This window comes from Echinops telfairi, unplaced genomic scaffold, assembly GCF_000313985.2.
Source record: "Echinops telfairi isolate 266 unplaced genomic scaffold, ASM31398v2 ScPeMD7_28;HRSCAF=97, whole genome shotgun sequence".
Lineage (NCBI taxonomy): Eukaryota > Metazoa > Chordata > Mammalia > Afrosoricida > Tenrecidae > Echinops > Echinops telfairi.
This window is the reverse complement of record NW_022103925.1, coordinates 3878199-3904267: the sequence shown is the minus strand read 5'-3', so window position 1 is coordinate 3904267 and position 26069 is coordinate 3878199. Positions and strand designations below refer to the sequence as shown.

Sequence of the window (26069 nt, the reverse complement as noted above, 5' to 3'; positions counted from 1 at the left end):
GGGGGAGATGCAGTGGTCTGTTCCCACCCAGGTGTCCATTTTGGAAATCCTGGGGGGCAGTTCAACCTGTCTAAAATGGGTCACCAAGAGTTGGAATTGACTGGATGGCAACAGGTTTTGGTATTGTAAATGGAAATGAAAGAAAGAGAAAGTTCCCATACCAGCAGTGCCTGCCGGGAGACTGAAATACAAGTCAATCTTCTACACAGCCGTCCAGTCTCAGGCTGGCCCTGCGAACCCCACTGGCTGAAGCAGCATCTGTGCACTTGGTCACCCCTCCTCTGTTGACTAGACCAGTGGGTACAACATTTTGCATAATCTCACCAGTACAACAACCTAGACGTGGGGTCTTCTGTTGAGGAATGGTCTTAACCCCACTTCAACATAGATACAGGATGACCTGAGCCCTCTAAGCGTGGCTCGCTGGGTCCTTCGAGGACGATCCCAGTCATCAACATGTTGCTGGACGCACGGCCCAGAATTCCTCGTAGGACACGTTTTCCTCCATAGGGCCTACAGTCATAGGGCCCGTGTTTGTCCGCCATGTCAGCCCCTGACTACTTGCTTCCCTGGCTGAGCGCATGGCCTCGCTTCCCCGTGGGCTCTGTGGGAGGTGGGGGGACATCCGGCCTGCCCCAGTCAAGCTCACGTGCTTTCCGACCAGCAGATCTGGTCCCTGCCCCGTGACCTGAGCAGGGCTTTCAGAGAGGAGCGATTCTGAAGCCTGGGGCCTCCGAATGGCTAACTTCGTTGCTGGGGATGGGACGGCAGGAGGAGAGGGCCGGAGGGAGGAGCCACAGCACTCCATCAAGGAGTGGCCCCAGTGTGGGGGCTGGGGAGTTGGTCCTGGCTGGTCACTTGAGTTTTGTTGCTGAGTAGAGAGAGCTGACTTGGGTTGACCCAGAGTCGCAGGAAGGAGGTTTGCACATGCCCCACGGTGATGGGGTCATCAGCTGGAAGACCATCTGAGCCCGCACTCCCCATCAGTTCACGAACCTGCTCACATACCACACAACAGCATCCTGTGTGTGAGCGGGGATAGCATGAAGGTGCCCACCCTGGGGGCCTTAAGAGAATACTGCACCATGTCGGGCTCAAACCAGGCTTCCTGGCCACACTCCCTGTGGCCCCATGAATAGCAGTGCCCCACGAATGGGCAGCCACCATGGACGCAGGGGTCCTCCAGGCTACCCCACCCAAACAAGAGCCCTTGTCAAGACCACCTCGAGGGGCCTGTGTGTGTGGAGGGTGGGGGTGGATCTAGAGGGTGAGTCTCCTCCACCTGAGGCCTGTCAGCTCTGTTTGCCCCACGTCTCCTGGACCACCTTGAGGGCGCCTGCACACAGCACCTGGAGGAGCTCGGGCAGGTACCTCTTGTGGGACGGCCAGATGCCTGGCGGGCAGCGCTTCATGCTGAACATGTAGACGGCGGCCTCGGCGGTGGTGAAGAGGCGGCAGAAGCACAGGAAGGAGCAGACCACCACGGCCGACGCAGCCCTCCCGTCCTGCGGGGAAGGACATGGGCATCGTCACAGCCTGGCCAGGCCTCGACACTGCGGGCAGGACGGAGGACTCGCGGGCGCAGGCACCGGCTCCCTCCCTGCCTGCCTCCCGTGGTCCTCTCTACTGTGGGGCACACCGAGGGAGGCGCCGATAGCTCAGACTCCGGCAGAGGCATGAGCTCCAAGCAGGCCCACTGGCCTCTGCCCCCAGCTCACACCTACGCTCCGGGCCGTGTCCACAGGACCCTCCACCTTCCCTGCGTGAGCTGTGAGCAGCTCTCTGGCTCTGCTCCCCCTGCTCCTACTCACAGTCCCCGCCCTCCGTGGCCCCACAGGAACCAGGCGCCGGCCTGCTCTCCGAGCCGTCCCCACCCAGCAGCCAGCTAGTCCACACCCCTGAGCACCACCTGAGTCAGAGGGTCATGTATGTCTTTCTGCTTACCCTCGAGAACGTGAGTGTTCTGCGTTCTGTCAGGGTGGCCTTTCCCTCCTGGAATATCCCCGGGTCACAAGCACCCAGTCCCCAACGAGCCACTCACCATGCAGTGCACCACGCACACGTTCCTGGGGTCCTGCTTGAGCCACGCGTGCATGTCCCTGCAGATGCTGAAGAGGGTGTGCAGGTTGGGTGCCCGCCTGGCGGCCCAGCCGCACTCTGTCACCTGTGGGGCAGGAGTTGGCTCAGCCCAGCCCCTGCCTGCCCTGACCCCACACTTTAGGGTCCTTTGTTTCCTGTGACGGGACACGCCACTGTTACCTCCACCCCTACGGGCACCCCTGCAGGCACTGGGCTCGCCAGCTCCCTCTTTCTCCCATGTGCTTCTCAATCCCTTGGCTCTTTGGCGGCTGCAGTAACCACGCTTCACAGAGGACTCTCAGTGTCTGCCCTCGCCGTGCTCTGTCTGGGCTGGCTGTTCAACAGGGAAGCCAGCACGGTCACCCTGGGAGCTCCCCAGCAGAGGACGCATGTCCTCGGTGACAGGCTGTCACCCCTTTGCTAGTCCTTACGCCTATAGGACCGAGGGGTCCCTCGCCTGGCGCGCAGCTTAAACCTAGGCGGTCCCGGTGGGATTCCTACAGGCACGCTCCCCCTCTGGTGTGAAACCACACCCCTACCGGCTAGTGCAGAGTGCACAGCGACCTCTGCTCTGTCCCAGTTGTGCCCCACACGAGCCCCTCCCCTCTGGAGCTCCTGTGCACAGCCAGACCTGGCCGGGACCCCGGCTCCTCCAGGCCTCCCTGGCCTGTCCACTGACCCTGCCGTGAAACCTTGAGGCCCGGTAGGTCCTGGGGGACAGGTTGTAGACTGAGTAGTGCCCTGGATGCTTCGAGTCCAGGAAGAGCCGCACGTCCTCAATGTTGTTCTTGATGGCAGACTCCACGCCCTCAGCCGGGAAGGACATGGCTGCAACGAGCGGGGGTCAGCCCCAGTGCCCGCCGGCACTGCTCCCACCCCGCCCACTAGCAGGCTCAGCCCAGCACCTGGAGCTCCACCAGCTGCTGTACGGCCGCAGGGTACACACGGGCACCTGCCCCTCAGCCAGGTGGATGCTGCCCAGGGCTGGAGACCAATTGGGACAGCAGCCAAGCTGGCGGGGGAGCCACCAGGGCAGAAAACACACCCACCCAGGCCGCCCACAACCCAGGTAAAGGCGCCCCGCACGTAAGGCACTCTCAGGGCACTGAGGCAGGGGCAGAGGGCACTCAGTGTCCAGACAGGTGTCTGCCACCTGCGCACTTCCACCCTTTGTGCCTGGGGGAGCCAGCCATGCACCAGCTCAGCTACCACGGCCACTGCCAGGCTTGAAGCAGGCACTGCAGCACTACCCCCCCACCCCCCCACTGCAGAGCCCAGGGACCCCTAGCACCCTCAGGTCCCTGCAGGATGATGCTGTGGGACCGCCTCATTGTCACAGGATCCCCAAGACACTCAGGACCCCATGAGAAGCCAATGCTGACAGGTCCCCTGAGGGTCCCGATAGGACAGGCGAATCCCCTGCCCCTGGCTCGCCCAGCTGCACCCCAAAGCCGTCCGAGGTCCCACTGGGAATCGGCCGCTGCCGCTGCATTCCCAGACAAAGCAGCATCAGAACACAAACACATACCGGCAATCCGGGACGTGATGTAGGAGATGTCCAAGTCGCCCTTCGCGTAGCTGCAATTCAAGGAGAGCACTCGCGGTCAGAGCTCATCTGCTCAGTCTCAGGAAGGGACAGAGCCCCAGGCCAGGAGGCTGCCTCACTGAGCCTGAGGGGTGGGGTGTACGTGTGCAAACGTGGGGTGTGCATGTGCCAGCGTGTACCCCTGGATGTGCATGTAGGTGCAGACCCGGCACCTCTGTAAATGAGACCCATAAAGGAAGGCGTCACGACTACACACTGCGCCCCACCCCTGGGGCCTCAGTCAGGACATGGGCCCAAGGACGTGCCACCAGCTGGGGCTGCGTCAACACCTGACCGCGGGTCCCTCAGGCTCACAGAAGGCACATCTCTGGCACCCTTCACATGACCGTGAGGCTCCCTGAGAATTGGCCACCACCCCTTGGGAAGATGGGTGGGCTTAGCCCCCTGCCAGCTCCTCGTCCAAGACCGTGCCGTGCACTCGTATGACAAGACGGGACAGGAGATGGTGAGGTACCTGTGACTGTCCACGTGGATGGCGGGTCCTTCGGACGCTACGGTCTCACCAGGGAGACAGGAGGGGCCCAAGTGGTCAGTGCAGTCGCCTGGGGCCAGGCCTGGCCCCGACAGTGGTGCTCAGCCACCCACAGTGCAGGCTCCAGCCATCCTCGCAGACCCTCGCTCACAGCAGCCTGGTGCCACGCTCCCAAGAATGATGCAAGCTTGTTGGCTAATTCTGCGCACAGCACCCACGAGCCTGGGGGTTTGAGCCACTAACGAGCCTCCCTGGTGGAAGAGCTGTGAGGGGGCTGCCGCCCTCTGCTGGGGGTGCCTGGGGCATCCCATGGACGCCTGCCATGCCTCTCTCCCTGTGAGCAGCCTCTGTGGGGTGCATGTCCCTGGGCCCCTCCTGTCATCCCTCACGGCTGCACACCTTCTCTCCCCGTCTCCTGTCAGCCCCGGCATGGCCAGCAACACGGCCCAGAGCAAGACCCCTGAGGGCTCACTGTGACTTGGGGGGCGGCTCTTTTGGTCTTTGCCTGGTTGATTCAGATCCCAGCCAGCTGGTGGGGTCCAAGGAGGGCCTCTCTCTCCTCAGGCACGCCTGGTAGGTTCAAACCGCCGACCTTCCAGTTAGCATGAAGCGCTTAGCCATGGTGCCATGGTGCCACCAGGGCTCCAGTCGGCAGGAAACCCAGGTGACGCTGATGGTGGGGGCTGGGCCACCCAGAGCCACCCTCCATCAAGGGGGTCTCTGGGGCGCTGTCACAGGAGACCACGTGTCCTCCGGTGGAGACCCTACAGGAGTCACTGCCCTCAGACAAGCTGTGACACTGCCACAGACAGGTCCTGAGCAGGAGGCTGTCCCCCTGACGGCCAGTTTCCTTCGCAGCACACCCATTTGCAGCTCCCTCCTCGGGGCCACCAAGGCAGGGCGGGGCTGCAGGAGCTCTTGGCCACACCGAGCGCCACTCCACACCCCTGCAGCCATGCACTGAGGGCCCAGCCTGCAGCCGCCCGGCCAGCCGACCAGCAGGAAGCACACAGCACGCCACTCGGGCCGCATGCATTTACCTGGTGCTGCAGGTGAGCAGGCACGGACACAAAGGGCGGCGTCATACAAAAGAAAACACAATGTGAATGAGGCCCCAGGTCCCCGAGGGCACTTACAGCCAGCATATCTCAGAGCAGAGGGCCAGCCAGCCAGCCAGATCCAGCAAGATCCTACCACACCAGAGAGAACTATACCTGGACCACACGCCAGTTGCTGAGGGGGAACTGGACCCAGGAGGAGGGCCCTTGGCTTCCAGAAAGAAGGTGAGCCCTTCCAAGGGCACAGACCACGTGGGGACACACGGCTCAGACCGGCCACGCTAGCAAGTGCTCCTGTGCGCACACAGCACATGCTCGCGCTTACTAGATCACACCCGCGTCTGCTCACCCCCTCACACTGCCGCACAGACACTAACACGTCGTTCCTGGAAGCTGAGAGCTGAGCTGGAGGACCTAACGGTCCTTGGAGGGGCAGCACTCGCCCAGAGTCCTTGAAGGCCCTCACAGCTGGGACGGTGAGGAAGCTGACACCCGACTAGGGGCTGCGACCGCGCTCAGTGTCTGCGAGGGGCCTGGGCGGGGGGCGGGCCGCGGGCCAGGGCTGGGCAGTTACACGGCCGTGTCAGCACTGGAAAGGGATGCCCCTCAGGAGCCCGAGGCATCCTCCAGGGGATGGCGGAGCAGAAGGGCCTGGGAAGGGCGTCCTCTTGGGGAAGCGGTGACGCTGACGCCAGAGCTTGGGGGCTGGTGGGTGGCTCTGATGGCGGCAGAGCTTCTCTGCTTTGGGCCAAGCACCTCAGGGGCCCTGAGAAGGGTCCTGGGTGTGGCCACAGCCTAGAATGGCTGCCCAGCCGCACTTGGGCACGCTAAGGGCCTTGTGCCTGAGCACCAAGCTCTGGTCTGCTGGGCGCCTGGGCCGAGGCTGCACCCACAGAACCGTTCTGACAGGAAGAACACGCCCAGTGCGACACGGCTGCGGGCCGGCGCGCACTCTTACCTGGCGACAGACTGGATGACCTTGGAGGAAGTGTCCTTGATGTTGGTGAACAACCGCTCCGTGCCTCCCCTGAGGATGTCCAAGAAGCCGCTGTAGGTCTGGTCGTACTCCGCAAGCGCCAGACCTGCAGACAACAATGGCGGGGTCAACATGCACACACTGGGAGCACCAGGCAACCGTGCCCCCTGCTCAGGTGACCTGGGTATTCAGAGGCGAGGCCCCCAGAGGGGCTAGAGGAAAGGCCCCATGGGGGCTATGGTTGGCAACGGCATGCACCCTGCTTCCCAGGGCTCGTCCCGACAGGGAGGTGCCCTAGCTGTGCTTGCTGTGGTCCCAGGCCCCAGACTTCCCTCCCTCAGTCTCTGTCCTCGGTTCTCCGGAGATGCCTGTTGACTCTTGTGTGCCCAGAGCAGCTCAGGAGACCCTGCACCCCTCCCACACGAGCTCACATTGTGCCTACTCTCAGTGTGCCTGCCTGCCCCCGACCCCTGCCACCATTCTGGGCCTGCCCTCTACTCCACTCCAGGAAGGTCCTTGAGAGCCCCAGCCCAGGCTGTGTGGTGACAGTACCACCAAGTGACCCAGCAAGTGAGCAAGCACGTGGCACGAAGACCAGAGGTTGTGCAGCCCAGGAGTCTGAAGAGGGGTTGGAGCAGCAAGTAGGAGCAGGGGGAATGTCTGGGGGCGTCCCACAGGCACCTCTTGAAGCTCAAGGGCCATAGGAAGGTGGTCAGATGTCATCAGAAGGCCACCGAGCTGAAAGAGGACTGGGGGCAGCACATGCCACCTCAAAGAGCTGTCTACAAGGACAAGGGAGAGGAGACAGCCAGAGTCGTGGGCAGAGCTACGAGGGGGCGGGGGATGGATACGTGGACCCTCGGGGGGAGTCAGTCACCAGGGGAGGGGGGCAGACACAAGCACAGGGAGCAGAGAGCTGGGTGGACGGGGGCAGAGCTGGACCCTGAGGCAGGGTCACCGTGGGACTGGAGGAGTAGGCGGAGCCCTGGGGCCTCCATACACTGAGAGCAGACAGAGCTTTGAAAATAGCGGGCAGCATTGGCCTCATCTAGCCCGCCCACCCGAGAGCCAGCCTCAAGCCCAGCCAGTCTGCCACTGTCCTGACCACTGCCTTAGTCCTTCTGAGAAAGGAAGCGGTCAAGAACTGCCCAGGTAAGGGCCGGCCGGCTGGCTGCAGTGTGCCTTGCCCCCACTGTGTGCCCTCTGTCTGGCACTGAGCCACCATGGCTGCAGTGCCAAGCTGAGCACCTCCAGAGGGCACCAAGGACAGAGTCAGCATGCTGGTCAACATGCTGCAGTCCTTCCAGAACACAGGAGCCTGAGGGGATGGCCTGATGGGGTGGGGGGGCACAAAGTCAGTGTGAAAGCAAACACCGGACACCCCCCACACTCTGTGGACAGACATGGAGGGGACTGTGCCCTGGCCTGGGCTCTTGAATCTGTAGCTCAAGGCGGTGTCCAGCAGAGGCGGCCCAAAGATACTTGGGTAGCTCAGAGTAAAGAGGCTTCTTCACCCAGGAGCGGCTTGTTCCGGAGCTTCTCCTTCCTCTCCCACTGCTGTTGCCTTACAACAAAGCCAGATGCCGCAGGCTCTCAGATAAGTGCAGCTCCCTTCGAACGCAGGCCTGTGTTCTACATCCTGCTGTGTACGGAGCAGCGGCTCTCCAAAGCTCGCGAGCGGTATCCGAGGGGCCGTAACGGGCCTCTCTCTGGCTAGAGGAGAGAGAGCGATGCAGAGGGCAGCTGCATGGCACAATGAGCCCAGCAGACTAACAGGCCACCAGGCTGTCAGCGTCCACGACCCGGAGACCAGATGAACTAGAGGGTGCCTGGTTGCCAGGGCCAACTGCCCTGGAAGGGGTCACATTAGAAGTAGAAGGCCCTGGATAGAGGGGAGAGATATGTGGAAACAAAACCGGAAATCACAAGAGAGACCGGGCTTATTGGTGGGGCAGAGATGGGAAGGATCCCAGGCCTACAGCCTCTTCACCCTCAGGTCAGGAAGCGCGCTCCTTCCCGGGGCTCAATGTCCAGCACACAGATCGACGGGGGACGCCAATACCTTGAGAGACTGGCTCCCCGGAACACCCCCATGCGATCCCAGGGCAGCACTGACCCGAGGGCAAAGGGAGGAGGTTTACGGGAGAGAGGAGGAGGGACAGACAGGAAGGAAACTGGGGGAGGAAGAGGGTGCAGGACTCGACTTTGTGGGCCAGGATCAATGAGGTGGAAGGGTGTGACTTGCGGACTGGAAACGCGATTGGAAACCTTCATCCAAGTGACGACAACAACAACAACAAGAGGCATGAGTCTGCCAGCAGCTGGGACCGTGCCAGGCCACCTTCCCATCTCACTCCCTGGCCCAGGAAGGCCAGCAAGAGCAGCCAGTGCTCACCCGTCCAGGGCAGAGCAGCCACAAGGCCGCAGGCTGGAGGCCAGCAGGCCCCCTCAGGTGGTCACCAGCTCCAGCCACCTTCCACCTTCCACCTCAGCCCCCTGGCCATCTCTCCAAGGTACCAGCTACTTGCCTCCACACTTCTTGGCCACATGGCTTCTGCATCAAGTTCGAAAGTCTTCCTCCTCCCAAAAGGGAGCGCTGACCATTTCCTCAGAGAGAGGGAGAGAGGGAGGAGCCGAGAAGCAGCTTCCACACCCACAGGCAGAGCCCAAAGGCACTTCTGGTCCGCTCCGGACCCCACGTAGCAGTCCAGCGAGTCCCAGGGCACAGAAGGGAAGTCTGTGCTCTACTGTGGTCTGTGAGGAGTCCTGGTAAGCACTGGGTTGCTAAACTGCAAGGCAGTGGTTCAAACCTACCAGCTGCTTCTAAGAAGAGTGGCGGGGCTGTCTGCTCCTGTCACTGTTTACCGCCATCAAGCCTGTCCAGGGCACTGTGAGCCGGAGTGACTCAGTGGCCCTCGGCTGGGTGTAGCTGGGGTTTTGTGGGTGTGCTGGGATGCAGTTTATAGAGGCAACGGCGGCAAGACTTCATCGCACGTATCAGGAGCCCAGTCCCTGGAGAAGGCCCTCATGCTCGATACCGTAGAGGGAAGGCCCTTGACAAGATGGGCTGACAGGATGACACTGTGGCCGCGACAACAGGCTCAGGGACAGCTGTGAGGACGGCACCGGGCCCGGCAGTGCTGTGCTGCTGTGCGCCTTCCTATCTGTCGTTCACATGCACTTCACACTTTAAAGCACGGACCGTTCAAAGCGCCGACAGCACGGGAAGGGAGAAACGCTGTGTGAATGATTTACGACTTACATGAATGGCACAGAGAGGAAGGCCAGGGAGACCTGCTGGCAGGGGGATGTGCACACATCGCAGTGTCTGGGTGCACGTACACGGGTCCACTGCGGCCCGGCCTGCACCACCCCAGGTGAGGTTCCCCAAGGCTGGGCCATGAGCAGGCAAGAGGCAGGCTGCAGCTTCCCCCAGCCGTGTGCTGGCATCTGGGCTGCATCTCCCCCAAAGCTGCTCAGCAACCCACAGCCCCACAGGGCCTCCCTGGTGCCCACCTGCCTCCCCTCAGGGGGGCCACAGGACCAGGAACCCGGGTCCAGCAGGTAGGTACTCGGAGCCTATCACATGCTGGCTGAAGTGGAAGGTCCCAGGATGATCAAACCTTCCCATCTCACTCCCTGGCCCAGGAAGGCCAGCAAGTGAGGCTTCCCACGGCCCCCCCGTCAGAGCCACCAGCATTTCTTCTCAGAGCGCTCCCCACCTGTCTTGGCCCAGTGTGCTGTCCCTCACCCAGTGGCCAGAGACCTTTCCTCATGTCTCTGAGAGGCCACGTCCTGGCAGCGCCCACAAGCTTTTCCGTCCACTCGCCCTCCTCTCCCTCTGCTCCCCTAGCGCTGGACGTCACACCAACCCTCACCCCAACGAGCCACCTCAGCCTCCTCCTAGCATAAGGCCACCTGCTCCTCTGCCACTGCGTCCACGTCCCTGCCACGCTATGGTGTTCTGGCCCCCGCCAGGGGGAGCAGGGGCTCCAAGGCCTGGGAAGCTCTGCCTGACAGTCCGTGCTAACAGTGTGGGGCCTTAGCTGGACCTCTTCAGTGGGGTGGGGGAAGGCTAGAGGTTGTGATCTACAAGACCACTCACCCAGAAGCTCGTGGGCACTAGGGCCCTGGGGAGCTTGCCTGGCCAGGAGAGTAAGCACCACCCTCCATGTCCCCACAGGGGACAGTGGAGCCCACAAGCAAGGCTCATTCCCAGCCTTCTCTTCCTAGAGATAAAATGTAAATGGCAAATCTACCAGCTCTGAGGACCTTAGGGGTGGGGTGGGGGTATCACTAAGCTATAGGAGAGCGGGACAAGAGGACCCTGGACTGGCAGTCTATCTCTCCCAGGAAGCCCGCGTTAGCCCAGAGAAAGACTCTTGCTCCCCAGCACCCAGGAGCTGTACCGGGAGGGACAATCTGTGCGCAGCCAGGGGTCCTGCCAGTCAGGAGGAAGAGGAGGGTGGTCCGAGCGACCCCGCCAGCACTGACCTCCACTGTACCCGCTGTTCATGGTGCCTGAGGGCCGGGCACCCAGAGCCCCTGGTGGGGGCGGCCCTCGGGGCTGGGCACTGTTCCCGAAGCCTCCATTCTGTTCCAGGAGCTGCAACGATTCCAAATGCACAGGATCAATCTTCCACGTGACCCATTCCCCGCCAGCTGCGGGCGGGACAGGGACACTTCCCACCGACCGCCGTCCTTCCCCACCAGGTGACCTCTCACTTTCCCATAGACCAGCAAAGCACTACCCAGGGCCGACGGGGACAAGACTGGGTGCACTTGCCCCCGGGAACCGCCAGGAGTGCCCTCAGGGGGACGGCATCTGGGGACACACCGATGACACCCAACACCGTCAATGCCCATGTGCCTTCACCCAGGTAGAGCCCCAGGAGCCCCGGCCAGGGCCTGGCTCCCCTGCAGCATGTGAGCGGTCACGTCTGCCCAAGGATGGACAGAGCAGCGCCGGGTGGTGGGGACGCCGGAAGACGCAGCAGGGCCGAGCCCCTCCTTGGGCTGTGTCCTGAAGTCCGATGGATGCAGGGCAGAGACCCAAGGCAGTCTCAGCTTCCACAGCAACCCCACCTCTGCTGCGGTGCAGGTCTCTGCGAGCATCCTGCCAGTGAGCCACAGTCCGAGAGAAGGGAGTCCAGGGTGACCCAGGTGCAGGGGCGGGGCACCAAAAGGAACAGAGCTGTCCCTTCCCAAGGTGGGAGGACAAGACTGGCGGGAGATTCCGGCGAGTGGTCTAGGAAACGGCTCTGTCCCAAGTCCCATGAGGCTGTCCACAGTGGGAGTCCAGGGCTGTGGAAGGAGGCTGGGCAGACGCAGCGGTGGCAAGTTCTCACAGCAGAGGGCTGGGCACTGGGCCCCAGAGCTTCCCAGAGGGGTGAGGGGGTTAAGGAAGACAAGGCTGGCCAAAGGACAGCATCGCTGAGTGAGCAGTGGTGCAGGCCGCCAGGAGAGCCATGGGCCTAGCCAGGTGTGGGTGACCCGAAGAGAATCTCGTAACTTGGCCAAGTAATGGCGGAGCAAGGACAAGAGGACTCATAGCGTCGCTGTGCAGAGAACAGCAAGACGAAGCCCTGACTTGTGGAATGCTGAGTAAGAAGCTGGTGGCTTGTGGTTGGCTTCCGTGTTTGACCATGTTGAGATGCGGGTGAGAAGGTGGGGGAGACACAGGCGGGAACGAGAGAGAGAAGATGCTCAGCGGGCTCCAGGGGCACAGCGAGCACCGAGCACCGCACGAAGAAGGGCTCCCAGGAGGCGCCAGGAGGGCGCAGGGACTGCTGGGGTGGGGTGGATATGCTGTGGAGCAGGAGCTCCCTGCTGACAGCTGGGGTTTCCTTGTCAGAGGTGAGACGTCCCCACGTCACAGGGGAGGAAAGGGTCCACGTCAAACAGGAGAAGGGTCTCTTTGTCAACCACGAAGAGATGTGTCTCCTTGTCCAGTAAAAAGTGGGTCAGATTGTCCCACCGGAGGTGAGAGGCTTCCTTGTGCAGAGAGGTGAGACGTCCCCACGTGAAGCAGGGAAGTGAGGTTTACTTGTCTGGGAGATTCCGCCTTGTCTTCATCCACAGGAAGTGAGGAGTGTCCCCTGCCACGGGGGTCACTGTGCACTCCTCCCGCAGGGCCTGGCGCCCAGGGAGGCTGCCATCGAGTGGTCTCAGGTGGTGGCGGCTGAGCCACCTTCTCTTCCCCCGGACCCCCGTTTCCTCACACAGCACCTCTGTGCCCTCACTCCTCCCGAAACAGACGCCCACAGGCAGGACTCCGTGCCTGCCACGGCTCACGCTGTCCATCGGCACGGCCCAGGGGCTGTCTGATGGATAGGTCTGGGCGCCTCCTCCGGTATGTCCCCAGGGGGCCCACACCAACAGTGTGAACGGTACCCCCGCACGCCCACTGTGGGAATCAGTTTCTCATTTTGACGAATGCCTCCACCCCTGCGACCCCACACGGGGCGGGGTACATTGCTGCCTCACTTTGCCCATTGCGTTCTGTTGTCCGGGCTCCTTCCCAGGGAGTCAGGGTCACACACCCCTGCTCTCTGGACCTGGGCCCCGGCGGCATCAGGGCAGGTCCCTGCCTGCCTGCCCCTCTGTTGCAGCGCAGAGCGGCAGGAGAACGCTCCAGCACGCTCGGCCCTGTCCAGACGTTCAGTCAGGCCCACACCACCCAGCTGGGACCTCGTCGTCCAACCGCGTGCTGCGGCCCTGGGCGGGCCCAGCCCCTACTACCTCTGTGATAGGTGACTTTGGGTTCATGTTTCTGGCAGCAGCAATTTCTTGGAGCTGGTTGACCACTTCGGTGATGGACAGCCGCTCCTCAGGGTCAACCCTCAGCATGGAGCCTGGAACGGAGGTGCAGCGGTTGTGTTCACCGGGGGAAACAGTCACCCACTCTCACAGGCCACAGGCAGCCGGGGCCACGCGTGAGGGGACGAAGTGGTGAAGCACAACACAGAAGGAGCCAAGATCACCCCCACTTCAGAACCTGTCAGCACAGCAGGGGCCAGTCCAGCAAGGGGATCCCCAAAAAAGCCACAGGCAGGATGCTCAGGAAGGAGAGAGACCCTCCTCCGACCCCCCACCTCCCACTGCTGCACTGCACAACAGTGGGCCTGTCCTCCCCTAGGAAACTTACGGATGAGGTCGTGGAAGACTGTGTAGCGGGTGTCGCTGGGGGGGATGGAGAATTTCCCATTGACGATGCGAAGCTTTGCTCCATCCTCAAAAGGATGCTGCCGGAAGCAGAGTAGGTACAAGATGCAGCCCAGGGCCTGTTGGGGATGAGGACAGGCGGTGAGTGCCCGGGGCTGTGGGGACCAGGACACAGGGGTGAGCACGGCTGCAGTGGCTCCATCCTGACATCCTTCAGGCCAAAAGCCTGCTCCGCCTTGTCAGTGCCTGAGCGCTCTCACTAATGTCAAACCAGGGCTTCGAACTGGTACCCTGCTGTGCTTGGCCTCCTGCTGAGCACACGCCTGTCCAGCCCGGTCAGAGCAAAGCCTTGGGAGGCGCTCACCGGTCTCCTCTGGATTGATCTATTACTACTGCTGCCAGAGACATGAGACACGATCACACGTGTACAAGGACGCCGCCGAGCTGTGACACACACAGTGGCTGATCTCTCCATGGCACCAGGGAACTGCCCAAACCCCCAAAGAACAAAACCCAGCAAAGCTCAGAGCCCTTGGGCTTTGGCCAGGGCTCCTGGGAGCCAGTCTCGGCCCCAGTGTGCCAAGAGGGGCTGTTTTCCTGGGGGCCGTGGGTCATCCCAGCCATGCCTGTGACCTGCTGTGTCAGCGCAGGCAGGCAGGCTTAAGATCAAAGGCCAGCCACGTGCACACGACCAACCTGAATAAATGCTGCCTCCAGAGCCTCTGTGAGCTTCCCAGGTGGGCAATACTCTGTGCACGAGGTCACCACTGCTGCCAGCGAGCACTCCACAGGGAGGGGCCAGCCTGCCTTGGGCCCTCCTGGGCTCGGTCCCCTGCCCTGACCAGTTCATCGCTCCCCAAGGCTGACTGATTTTTACCAGCACCCTCTCACTCTTCTCAACCCGACTTCCAAATCCGAGGGCTGTGGCCAAGCGGAGGGTGGTCTGGGGGCTCTGCACTTGTAAACGGTCTCAAAAGTGGGGTGTCTTCCCCCAACACCACACAGCCACAGGCTGTCTCCACTTGTAAACCCAGACGGAGAGTAGTGCCACCATCGCCCATGTGCAGGTAGCTTGGTGCTCAGGTCAGGACTTGGCTGGGCGAGTGGCGGGAAAGAGCCAGGGGAGCAGGCCCAGAGTGTTTCCCAGGCTCAGCATGTGCTGCCCACACCCCCACGTCTAGTGGCTTTGCCCAGACCGGGGAGGGCACAGATATTGCGTGGTCTCGAGCATGCCTATCCACTCCAAGGGCACCCCCCGCAGGGTGGGTGGAGGCACCACCCCAGCTGTACAGGGCCCGACGGCAGGCACATCAGCTCAGGGCGTGGATGGACGCAGGCACACACACGTACCCAGATGTCCTGCTTCTCGCAGATGGGGAAGTTGGAGTACAAGTCCACCATCTCGGGCGTCCGGTACATGGGGGTCGTGTTCCGTGTGATCTGAGAGGGAAACAGGCAATTCAGAGGGAGACCCCCCACGGCCTGTGACCATGCTTGCCCAGACTGGACAAGGGGCCAGACAAGCCCCCATCACCCGGCAGGACACCCGTGAAGGGACGTTTCCATGGGGCACAGTCCAGAGAGGTGTGAGGCCGCTCAGGCCCCAACTCGTAGCACTGCGCCCTGTCACATCAGACGAAAGCCCCTGCCCAGACTGGGGAGAGTTACCAGGTCTCCGCAGGCCTCTCACTGCGCAGACAATGTCCATCGCTGACCAACGTGGCCCTGACTGCACAGTCTCGGCTGTTGGGTGGGGAGGGGCTGTTGGTTAAGCAGCCAGCCTGGGCAGTGTAAATCCATCCAGACGGACCAGTGACCTGGGTTTGGAGCACCGGCCTCTGGCACACAGGGCACAGTCACCGAGCCAGCTGTGCTCACAGCAAGGCTGGTGCCGCACTAGTGTTCCTGGCAGTCACCTACATCTATGCAAGCCTTTCACCGGTCTTTCTCTACCCAACTGGGGTCACACTGCCACGCCAGGCAGCAGTCGAATGAGTGTGTGAGCACAGCTCCAGATGTGCCTGATGTCTTTGACTGCTGCTTCCCTGAGGCCTGCTTGGAGGAGGGTGTCTGTGGGCACTGCTTGGGGACAAAGAGGGATCTACAACCATGGGGCAGAGCCAGCCCAGAGCCTCCCGGCCAAGAGACCGCTTTCAATGCACCCCAGGTCTGACAGTGGGTGGCTGGAAGGCTCTTGTGCACATAGCAAGGTCCGGCAGGTGCCAGGACCCCTAAGAACCCTAGCTAGGGTTTGCTGAGGGAGCACGGCCTAGGGCTGGACAAAGGAGGGACGGTGCTCACAGATGCACGCCCCAGCAAGGGGAGCCGTACCCCACAAAGCAGCCACAGACTGGGGCAGGGGATGGATGGGCAGGGCCTCTGAGCAGCCGTGCAGGTCAGACAGTGCATTTGCTGCACTCTTTTGACTTGTTGGACAATTTACAGAAACTCTACATTGGAATCCGGAATCCCTTTGAGGATGTCGGCAAGAAATTCTAGACAAGAGCCCTGAGGCACTGGGACGCAGCTTGGGAGTGAGTCGGAGGAAGACAAAGTGAAATGTTCTTATTGAACCCGGGGAGGTGGGGGATGGGTCTCCTTGGAAGTGTCTGCCTGACTGTCACCAGCACCCAGGCTGCAGCTGGAGGAGGCGACGCACTAAGAGAGGGTGCCCTGGGCACTGGCCTGTGTGCACTGGTGGACCCGAGAGGGTTAGCGCAACTGTGTCACCGCTGCTGCCTGTCCTCACCTCCTCCTCCACCGTTGCCCGCTTCTGAGCGCTCCAGCTGTAGTCAGGGTAGTGCGACAAGGTCGTGGCGCTGCCAAAGTCACACAGCTTGATGGTCCCCTGGTCACTGACCAGCAAATTTTCAACCTGTGAGATGCACGGAGAGATAGGATGGGCGGGCGGGACTCGGGATGGCAACACGCTGACACACAAACCAGAGCCTGTCTCGATGGGACCAGGATCAGATGACAGGCAGGTGCCTCCCCTGTGCTTAGCCTCCTCTGCAGGCTTAGGACTGGGAGGGCAGGGGGTTCACACTAGGTTGGCAAAGAGGTCTTCGTATAGGCAAAAGAAGGAGGGAGAAAAGGCAGAGTCTCATATTTTGATTCAAAAGCAAGTTGCACTTGAAAGTGGTCCACTCTGAAAAAATATAGGGAGATTCAAACAAGCATAGGTCACCTCGGTTAGTACTGGGAGATGTACAAAAGCAGTCAGAAAACGTACTGAAGAAAACAGACCGGCTATTTATCAACACATCCAACAGACCAAGAACCAACCACATCAGGGCTTAAATCCCGAACACCCTGGTCTGATAGCCCCCATCCATTTGCAGTCTGCACTTAGACGATGCCTCCAGGCAATTCTTTCCATCCACTAAGCAAGGACTCAGATGAGGGTGCCCCCCTCAGGCAGAGTGCTTGGGAAAGTAAATTACCTGCCCCCCTCCAGCCAGCCTGGGGAACGCAGTCTCCTCTCCAATCCCAGGAGGGGTGGTTTGTCCCTTAAGGGCTTGCCTGGGTGTGTCCCCGATGCAGATCACTACACTGGGAGCAGCACAGGCGTCAGCCATGCCTTACAGGTCTTGCTCTGACTGCCCTCAATCAGGCGTCGTGACAGCTCCCTTTGCCCTCCCGGGCCCTTTGGAAAGCGTGGTCTCGCCACGCACCCCCGATGCCATTCTGACATGGTGCCAATGGCCTCCTCCATCCGGATGCGTCGGAGTCTCTGTCTCTTTTAAGACTTAATAAATGAACTCCTCAAATTTTATTTGCAATGGGGTCTCCTTTGTACCCTAAAACAGAACTCGGGGCGTAAGCTAGCAAGAGACGCATGGCTGGAAAGCTAGGAGACTGCGATCCATTTTAATAGCTGAAACAAGCAGGAAACTCTACTGCCTTCCCAAAGTGGCAGGCACAATCCTGTCCAGTTGTCAGACTGTCCCAACCAACTTGATTGGGGTCAGTGACCTATGACTCAAGAGCCCATCTGGTCACCTCCCGCTTTTTTACAGCCACAACTAAGAATTCAGTGTGATGGGATTACAAGCCAATGCAAAGAAGACCCAATCCTCACAACTGGGCCAGGAGGTAACATCTTGAAAAATAAGAGATCAGACTGAAGTGTCAAGGATTTCATCTTGCTTGGATCCACAGCTGATGCTCATGGCAGCAGCTGTCGAAGGTCACACAACACATTGCACTTGGGTACATGTGCTGCACATGACCCCTTGAGAGTGTTGACAATCCAGGGTGTTCCTTTGGGGACTAAAGGGAGCCTGGCCCAAGTCGTGGCATGTATAGGAAAGCTGGCCACTGAATACGGAGGACTGAAGAAGCAGCTAGCATTTGAACTGCGGTGCGGGCGAAGAATACGGAAAGCACCAGACTGACAAAAGAACAGACAAACCTGTCTTGAAACAAATACAGCGAGAGTGCTCTGTAGAGGCCCAGGATGGTGACACTTCATCTCGTCTACTTTGGACAAGTCAGGAGACACCAGGCGCTGAAGGAGGACATAGGAGGGGCAGCCTTACTTCTCCCAGTACAGATCGGTTTGTCCTTTTAGCAGTCCTGGGTGCTTTCAATATTCTTCTCCAGCACCACCGTTCAAATGCCTCTGTTCTTCGACAGCCTCCCTGACTCAATGTCCAACTTTCACATGCATGTGATGCAATGGAGAACACCATGGCAATACCAGCCTTAACTCTTCAGCACTCTAAAGAGGTCTGGTGCAGCAGACTGACCTACTGCAATGTCTTCTGAACTCGACTGCTGCTTCCATGAGCACTGATTATAGGTGTGGTCGTTTCATAATCTGTTGTCAATTTGAGACTTAGGAGTGAAAGGGTGGAGTTTACCTGCCAATCAGGTCGCAGCTTGATGACCTCATCTGGAGGCGCTAAGAAGATAAATAACTCGCTGGAGGGACACTCGCTCACTCCCTGTGAGACATTTCTGACAAGCCGCCGCATGAAGCTACCCTGATGCTGCCAGAGCCCTGGGAGCTGGATGAGTCGAATGGAGACCCCCTGCCAGCACTATGATGCTTACACCGCCACTAGATCCACAAGGCTTCCCACCCACTGGCCTGTGATCTTCCTGTTTTCAGCATCATTGCATGTGTTGCGTGAGTCTGAGGAGGACTTTATAGATTGGTATCAGACATATGGGCTAATATCAGACTTATGGACTTGATCTGGACTGGGCTGGGAGGTTTTCTCAATATTCAATTATTCTTGTATATAAAACTCTTTCCTATATACATATGCATGCTTATGAATTTGTTTCTCTAATCTACCAAGACTAACACAATGGATCCAAGTATGACAAAATCCTTGACAACTTCAACTTTTTCTCCATTTATCATGTTACCTGTTGGTCCAACTGTGAAGATTTGGGTCTTCCTTACATCGAGGTGCAATCCATACCAAAGGCTGCCATCCTTGGTCTTCATCAGCCAGTGCTTCAAGTCCTCCTCTCTTCAGCAAGACAGCTTGTGTCCTCTGCACACCGCAGGTGCCACGCTCTCAGCACACAGACTGAACAAGTGTGGCGGGAGGATACAACCCTGCTGCACACCTGTCCTGACTTTAAACCGTGCAGTGTGCCCTTGCTCTGTTTGCACAGCTGCCTCTCGATCCACGGACAAGTTCTGAATGAGCACAGTGATGTCAAGGAGTTCCATTCTTCCCAAGGCTATCCACAGTTTCTAATGGTCCACACAGCCGAATGCCTTGGCAGCCAGTGAAACACACGTGCACATCTTTCCCATCCCTTAGTAATGGTTTGGTGGGACACACCCCTTGTGGCTCCTTCGGCACTACAACAGCAAAGAGTTGAAGAGCTGTGACAGAGATGGCCTGGCCCTCAAGGCCACAAACATCTACCTCGAGCCCTGCCACTTGCTATCTGGGATGCAGACTTGGGGTGTGCATCTTGCTGTGATGTTCACCAGGTTTCAGGAGAGCTTCAGGACTAAGACCAGGAAGAGAGGCCTGCAGATCCACCCCCAGAATCAGCCAACAAAAACGCAGCAGATCACAACAACCTGAAAGCCATGTGTCAGTGACGAGCTAATAGCAACTCCAAGGACACCCAAGTCCTTTGATCCCCGGTCGTCTCCAGGCACAGGAGGATGCAGCCCACACAAGGCTGTTCCCAGAACACCACGGCCTGCCACAAGGCCGGTGGCTCAGCAGCAGAACCCTCAAGAGAGGGGGGTGCCTTCCCAGCCGGGAGACTACTTGAGCTCAGGCCACACAGCGCAGACCGCACTTACAAACGTCATACACGGCAAACAAAGCAGAATGTAGCCCGGTGGGAAGAAACCAAAAGTCTGTCGCCATGAAGCAGGTGGAGCGTAGCAGGGGCAAAGTGATGGAAACCCTTTGAGGAAATGAGTCGCTGGCCTGCAGGGTGCGGACCTGGTCCTGGGAGAACACCAAAGTCAACTGGCACGACACCCCACCACAGGCATGGCCCGCACAGTGCTGCAGGGAGAAGACAGGGCCCAACAGCTTGGGAACAGCCGTGAAAGGTGTCACTGTGGGTCGGGCTGTCTGTCCCCCGTCTGGAGGGAAGAGCGAAGACAATGGAAGCCATCAGTCCCCACCCCCGACGCCAGGAGATGGTGCCGCTACCACGGCACACCCATTAGACGGTCCTGCAAGGAGCGAAGGGAAATGCGGAACAGAACTTGAAATGCTCTCAAAATACAGGTGGGATAGACTCAGGTCCTATTTTGGGTGCTGTGGACTTGTTTAAATTTCCTTCAGCGTCACCCTAAACATGCAAATGAGAAACTGGTGTTCTCCAGCTAGGCCCTGGTCTCATGTTGGTTGTTGACACGGCTTCTCCATCGTTTTTCCTCACCAATGTAGTCAGTTTGATTCCTGTCGATGTACAGGCAGTGTTTACGTTGTTGAGAATTGATATTTGCAATGAAGAGCGGTTGGTTTTACCAAATTCTACCATGTACTCTCTATCTTTATTTCTGTTATCAAGGTCAAATTCACCAACTATTGTTTTCTTTGTTTCAAGCTTTTGCACTCCAACTGGCGACAATTATCACTGCATGTAGATCGAATGACCAAATTCTGACTGAAGAAGTTGGTAGCATTCACCAAGTTCTTCATCATTCGCTTTAGTTGGTGGTGCATACATTTGAATAAAAGTTGTAGTAATGGGGCTTACCATATATACTCAAGTATAAGCCGACCCGAATTATCAGCCGAGGCACCTAATTTCACCACAAACTGCATTAAAAATGTGCTGAAAAACTCAGCTTACACACGAGTATATACGATACTTGAAGTTTTTAGAGATGATTCTATCACAGGCAATATTGAACAAGATAGATGTTGAAATGCTCTCTTTGATGACAAACGCAATGCCTTTCCTCTTGAACTCAGCATGCCAGCACAGTCAACTGCATGACTGTCAAATTCAAAATAGTCAATACCAGTCCGTTTCAGCTCACTAATGCCTACATTAGTGGTGTAGTCTGTTTCATTTTGAAACTGAGTGGGTGGTCTGTTTCATTTTGAGTTTTTGTGTGTGTTTGAGTGTGCAAGAGAAAGCTTTATATCAAAGAGCAATTGCATATTGAGAAAACATCCCAGGTCAGTCCATAAGTCCGATATCAGCCCATCTGTCTGATACTAGTTTGTTTCATTTTTGATGACTTCTAACCTTCCTAAACTCACACTCCGTACATTCTAAGTTGCCATGACTAGTAGACACCTGCAGCTGTATCTTCTTGTTTTGAGTCGTTTCCGATCAGCAAATGAAGGTCTTCCTCCCTCCACTGCGTCCTGGTGGGCCCCGCCTTGAGGGGGGATGTTTCCTCCGTCCTGGTAGAGCCCCTCGGCCTGCTGAGGCACGCCTCTTCTGGCACTGGATCTGTCCACGAGTACATGGGACGATATTCCACGCTGCTATTCGTGATGTTTTCATGGCTAATTCCTCAGAAGTGGACACTTCTTAGTCTGCGCTCAGTCGGGAAGCTCCACTAAGACCATGGGTGACTGCAAGGGCAGGGAATAATGTCATGTGGCTCTTCCAGACAAAAGTCTCTAACTTCCACCAAACGACCTTACCCTGTCTGGGTCTGGGAAGGTGGGGGAAGATCCCGACAGGATTCACTTGTGAGTCATTGCCAATAGGATGCCCGGGAGCAGCAGCCTGCTGTGCGCAGAATGAGCTCCCTGAGCAGCAAAGGCCGGCTCGTCCCCAGCAAGAGCCAGGATGGAGCAATCCTGCACGCGGCGGCGTCCTGGATGACGATGAGCTGCGAGGAGCAGCAGCAGCACCAGGTGCCAGCCCAGGGACAGCGTGAGGGGCTCCCAACTCACGGCGCGACTGAAGTGGAGCGCTGTTGTGCAGGAGGCTGGCTTGCGGAGTGGGGGTGCCTCTGGGCAATTAGTTGGGGAAGCTGGACTTGCTGACCCAGGAGGGGCAGGCTTACTGGAGTGGGGTGCCCCTGGGCACTTAATTCAGGGAGCTAGGTTTCCTGACTCACGGAGCTTGAGGTGAATGCCTTCGGGTGGAGGCTGACAGCGGAGTGGTGTGTCCCCGAGTAGTTATCAAGCAGACCTGCAACGGTGCAACGTGGGCTGGTGAATGACGACCTTTGCCTGAACCTTCCTCACTCATCACCTTCCTCAACCACCCCCTCCTCTCATGGGGAATCTCGGCTGAGTTTCTGTGCAGCCATCGTTATGGGGCAAGCAGAGAAATGGGAAGCAGAAAAACAAAGAGCCCTCATGGGGGCTTTACGGTGACCTTGCTGGTATTTGAAACCTCCATCGATGGCAAGGCTTCCCGCCTCATGGGAACACGTCAGCCACCGCAGTATGACAAACTGACAGAAGACACTAAGCTCCCTGCCATGGAGGAAATGCGGGCTCACAGGGACCCTGCAGGATAGGGCAGGGCACAGCTTCCCCGTGGGTTTACGGGCATAGAAAGCCTCCTCCTCCTCCTCGTGGTTAGCAGCCCAAAGCATAACCAGCACACGCCCAGTCTCCTATGAGAGTCACTAGGAGCTGTTCGCTCTGCACAAGTTAAAGAGGAGAGTAGTCGCTACAGTACGTTGAAAAGCAATTGCCAGAAAAGCAAGCCAGATTCAACAGAGGCTGTGGGCCCGGTGACATCACTGTGATGTCCGAAGGAGCCCCTGACTGAAAGCAGAGAGCACTAGGAGGCTGGCTCGTGCTAATGACTAAGAAAAGGCATTTGACTAGGTGGATCACAAGAAACTATGTATAACACTGCCAAGAAAGGGAATTCCGGACCATTCCACTGGGCCCATGTGGAAGCTGTGCATAGTCACATCAACAGAACAATGGGATATGGTATGGTTTAACATCTGGAATGGCGTGCGTCAAGGTGGTATCCTCTCACCACTTCGAGTCAATCTGTGTGTCGAGCAAAGAAGCTGCCCAGCTGGACTCTCTGAAGAACTCGGCGTCAGCAAGCTGGGCATGCAGAAGACACAGCTTTGTGTCCCAAAAGCAGACCGAGAGCCTGAAGACTTTCCTGACGGAAAGACAATCTGTAACCTTCAACAGGGCTCACACCCTGTCAAGACAACCACCGATGAGAAACTGACCAACGTTCACCGTGGTCCAAAGAGCTCCTCTTCCTGGGATCCACAGCCAATGCCCACGGAATGAGCCGTCAGGGAACCAAATGACAGATTGCACTGGGCCAACCTGCCGTACAAGACCCCTTTGAAGTACTGCAGAGCAAGGATGTCGCTGTGAGGACTAAGGCGTTTCCAACTGGCGGGGGGTGGGGGGGGTGAGCTGGAAATGAGTCTGGAAGGGCAAAGAACCCCCTCCTTTGGACAGAGCTGCGGAGTGGGGGCAAACACTGCCAGAGAGCACGTGCGCGCCACTGCCCCGGAGGACGCAGGCAGCATGTGCCTCTGACTCGCGGGCGTGGAGCCTATTCACGTACGCTGGACGCTCCCAAGGAGGACCAGTCCCTACAGAAGGACGTTGGGCTTAGTAGCATGGAGGAAGGGGGCGTGGAGTGGGTGGAGGCAGCCACTGCACAGGGTCGAGGCCTGGAGGGTCCATGGCAAGGAGAGGGTTTGCAGGCCCTCAAGAGAGAGGCCGGACTCCCGTGAGCATTAGCCAAGAGGCATGAGAACAAACAGGGCTGCCTCCAGAGCTTCAAAGGGGAGGTCTCTGAAAAATCCAGTTCTGCTCTTCCGATGCTCCTGGACCCCACCTTCCCCATTTCCCAGGTAACCCGGTTCCCCAGACTTCTCTGCCAACGTGCTGTGGTCCACACTGCAGGGCCCGCACAGTGCGGGGCGGTACCTTGAGGTCTCTGTGTGTGATGGGTGGCTTTTGCTTGTGCATGTGCTGCACCGCTCTGCACGTCTGGTAAAAGATCTTCAGAACTGTATCACACGACAGAGGCCCTCTAGCCTCAATTTTCTTTACAAAATCCACCAGCTGTCCTAAAAGAGATAAGTGAATGCACATCACCATGCTAGACCTCCACGGCCCCAGTCAGTGAGAAAGCTCGCTCTGCCCACCCACACACACACTGGCCCACACGCCATTCTGCTTTGCGCTGTCTGGGTGGGAGCCTGCCGCCCACTGGTTCCCGGCCCTCACAGCTGCACGGACCCCACGGAGGCTCGGTGCCCACAGCTGTGCCACTGGCCACCGGTGCCCGGCCCCACAGTTCCTCTGCCCCACCGGAGCCCTGCCCTACAGCAGCACCACAGACCTATTCTCCCCTGGACTGTTGCAGAAGGGATCTTATCAGTTGTGCCCCAAGGACACCGCCAGCAGAGAGGTCTGCCCTGCATGAGGGGAGCCCTGGCAAAGCGGATGGGGAGGCAGGTGGGGACCCAGCCAGGACTGGGCTACCTCACTGCAGAGTTGGGAACTACAGACACTTGCGACCATCCCAGAGAAATGTCCCATGGCCACTGACAAAATCCCCTGGGGCTGAGCCCGGTGGACCACAGGAACGACACAGAAAAACTACTAGAAATACACATTTCACTCAGTCCTCATAAATAACGGGCTGCTCGCCGGGAACATTCAGTATCAGCAGATACAGCTTGTCACTGAGCATGTGACGTGTAGGCAAGAAGGGCAGCCCAGACTGAGGGCGGGGCTCAACCCCAGGGCAGACGCGGAGCATCCGAGGGCCACCTCCTCTTCCTCAGGGCAGGCTGCCCAGAGCAGGGGCAGACCCAAGCTTGGTGGGCACAGGACTCCTCCAGGGCTCCGAGGCCAGTAGCTCTCAGCCCCAACGGCTGTTTGTCCAACCAACAGCGCCTCCTCCACCTCAGCGGAGACCACCAAGTCTCTGCCATGGTGGACCCGACTGCAGACCATGGCTCACACCGTCCCTCCTAGGAGGCCCCCTTCTGCCTGCACTACCTACACCGCACCCCCAAGTAGCCCCCAACCCACACACACTGATTCTGGCCTCAGTGTGTGGTTCCCTGACTCGGAGCCCTCCCTGCTCCAAGCTTCGGTGACCTGTTGGTCATCTGGGAAGAGTTGGACAGTAAGCTCCAGAGGGCAGCCTCTGTCCACTGTGCTCACTTGTGTGTCGCATCCGTGCGCAGATGACCCCGAGGGCAGGCTGGTGGATGAATGACAAAGGAGGAATCACCTCCTCTGCAGAGGGGCGGGGGGACTGAGGTCTCACGGAGGACATGCCGTCAATGAGGGGGCAAGCTCCCCAATCCTCCACCTGCTCAGCACCACCAACGACCCCCTCGGCCCACTCTGCGGTTCTCTCCCGGGGTGGGGGTGCTCTCAGCGCACTGACAGCGCTGCCTTCTGACTGAACCTCAGCCACCCTGGCTCTTGCAGCACTGAGACGCCACTAGAGAGAAACCACAACCAAACGCAGACCCACAGCCGCCAAGCTGACCGACGCACCACAGGCCTGTGACAGCGCAGGGCTGAGCCGTGAGGGTTTCCTGGGCTGGCCTCCAGGACTTTCCTGCGAGGAGCCCTGGGGTGCTTCCCACCACGGGCAGCAGGGACGCACCTTTGCAGAGCTCTGTCAGCAGCAGGAACTCAGCCTGGCCCGTGTCCGACTCCTCCTTCCCGATGGACGCCGCAGAACAAAACTGCACGATGTTGGGGTGGCCCGACAGCTTCTTCTGCAGACATCTGGTTAAAGGAAAGCCACGCCTCTGTGCAGTAACATGCCCGAGCTTAAAACTAATTCCACACCCTATGGCTCCGCCAGCACAGAGGCTACCGACCACGTTCAGTGAGCGGGGAGTGAGGGACCCGCAGAGGGGCAGCAGGAGTGGGGCAGCGGTGCAAGGACAGGGCCAAGGTTGTATGCAGACAGCTCAACTCTGGCCAGGACCCAAGGAAGCCTGGAGCCTGCAGGGGACTCAGAGGCCACGCCTGCTAAAAGCTCGTGGATAGCAGCACTGACTGGCCACTAGCTGTGCTGCCGGGGCACTATGACCCCACCCTCATGGGCCGCCAGAACCAGAGAGACCATGTTTGGAGAAGAGGAGGGGCGCACTGAGACGAAGGAAAAGGGCTCAGGGGAGGGAGAGACAGAGGCTGGGCCAGGACCTTCCCATGGGCCTCCCTGGGTGCCCCCCCCAGAGTCGTAAGGGGCAGGGAGGGAGAGGCCTGCGCTGTGCGGGCCCAGCAGGATGGCAGGATACCATGAAGCAGACCTCCTGGATGATGGCTC

General features: G+C 59.0%; 1 protein-coding gene across 1 annotated transcript in view; it reads right to left on the bottom strand.

Moving 5' to 3' along the window:
* The window catches only part of GAK (cyclin G associated kinase), a 62190-nt gene that overhangs the window by 25310 nt on the left and 10811 nt on the right, over positions 1-26069 (bottom strand). The window contains exons 6-18 of the mRNA XM_045289477.1: positions 26041-26069; positions 25398-25512; positions 23693-23835; positions 16105-16230; positions 14706-14795; positions 13339-13474; positions 12933-13045; positions 10686-10797; positions 6174-6297; positions 3608-3657; positions 2759-2907; positions 2042-2164; positions 1372-1505 (exon numbers count right to left, since the gene is read on the bottom strand). The exon at positions 26041-26069 is cut by the window's right edge and continues 1 nt beyond it. Of these exons, the coding sequence (XP_045145412.1) occupies positions 1372-1505; positions 2042-2164; positions 2759-2907; positions 3608-3657; positions 6174-6297; positions 10686-10797; positions 12933-13045; positions 13339-13474; positions 14706-14795; positions 16105-16230; positions 23693-23835; positions 25398-25512; positions 26041-26069 (1444 nt within the window). The remainder of the gene's footprint in view (positions 1-1371; positions 1506-2041; positions 2165-2758; positions 2908-3607; positions 3658-6173; positions 6298-10685; positions 10798-12932; positions 13046-13338; positions 13475-14705; positions 14796-16104; positions 16231-23692; positions 23836-25397; positions 25513-26040) is intronic.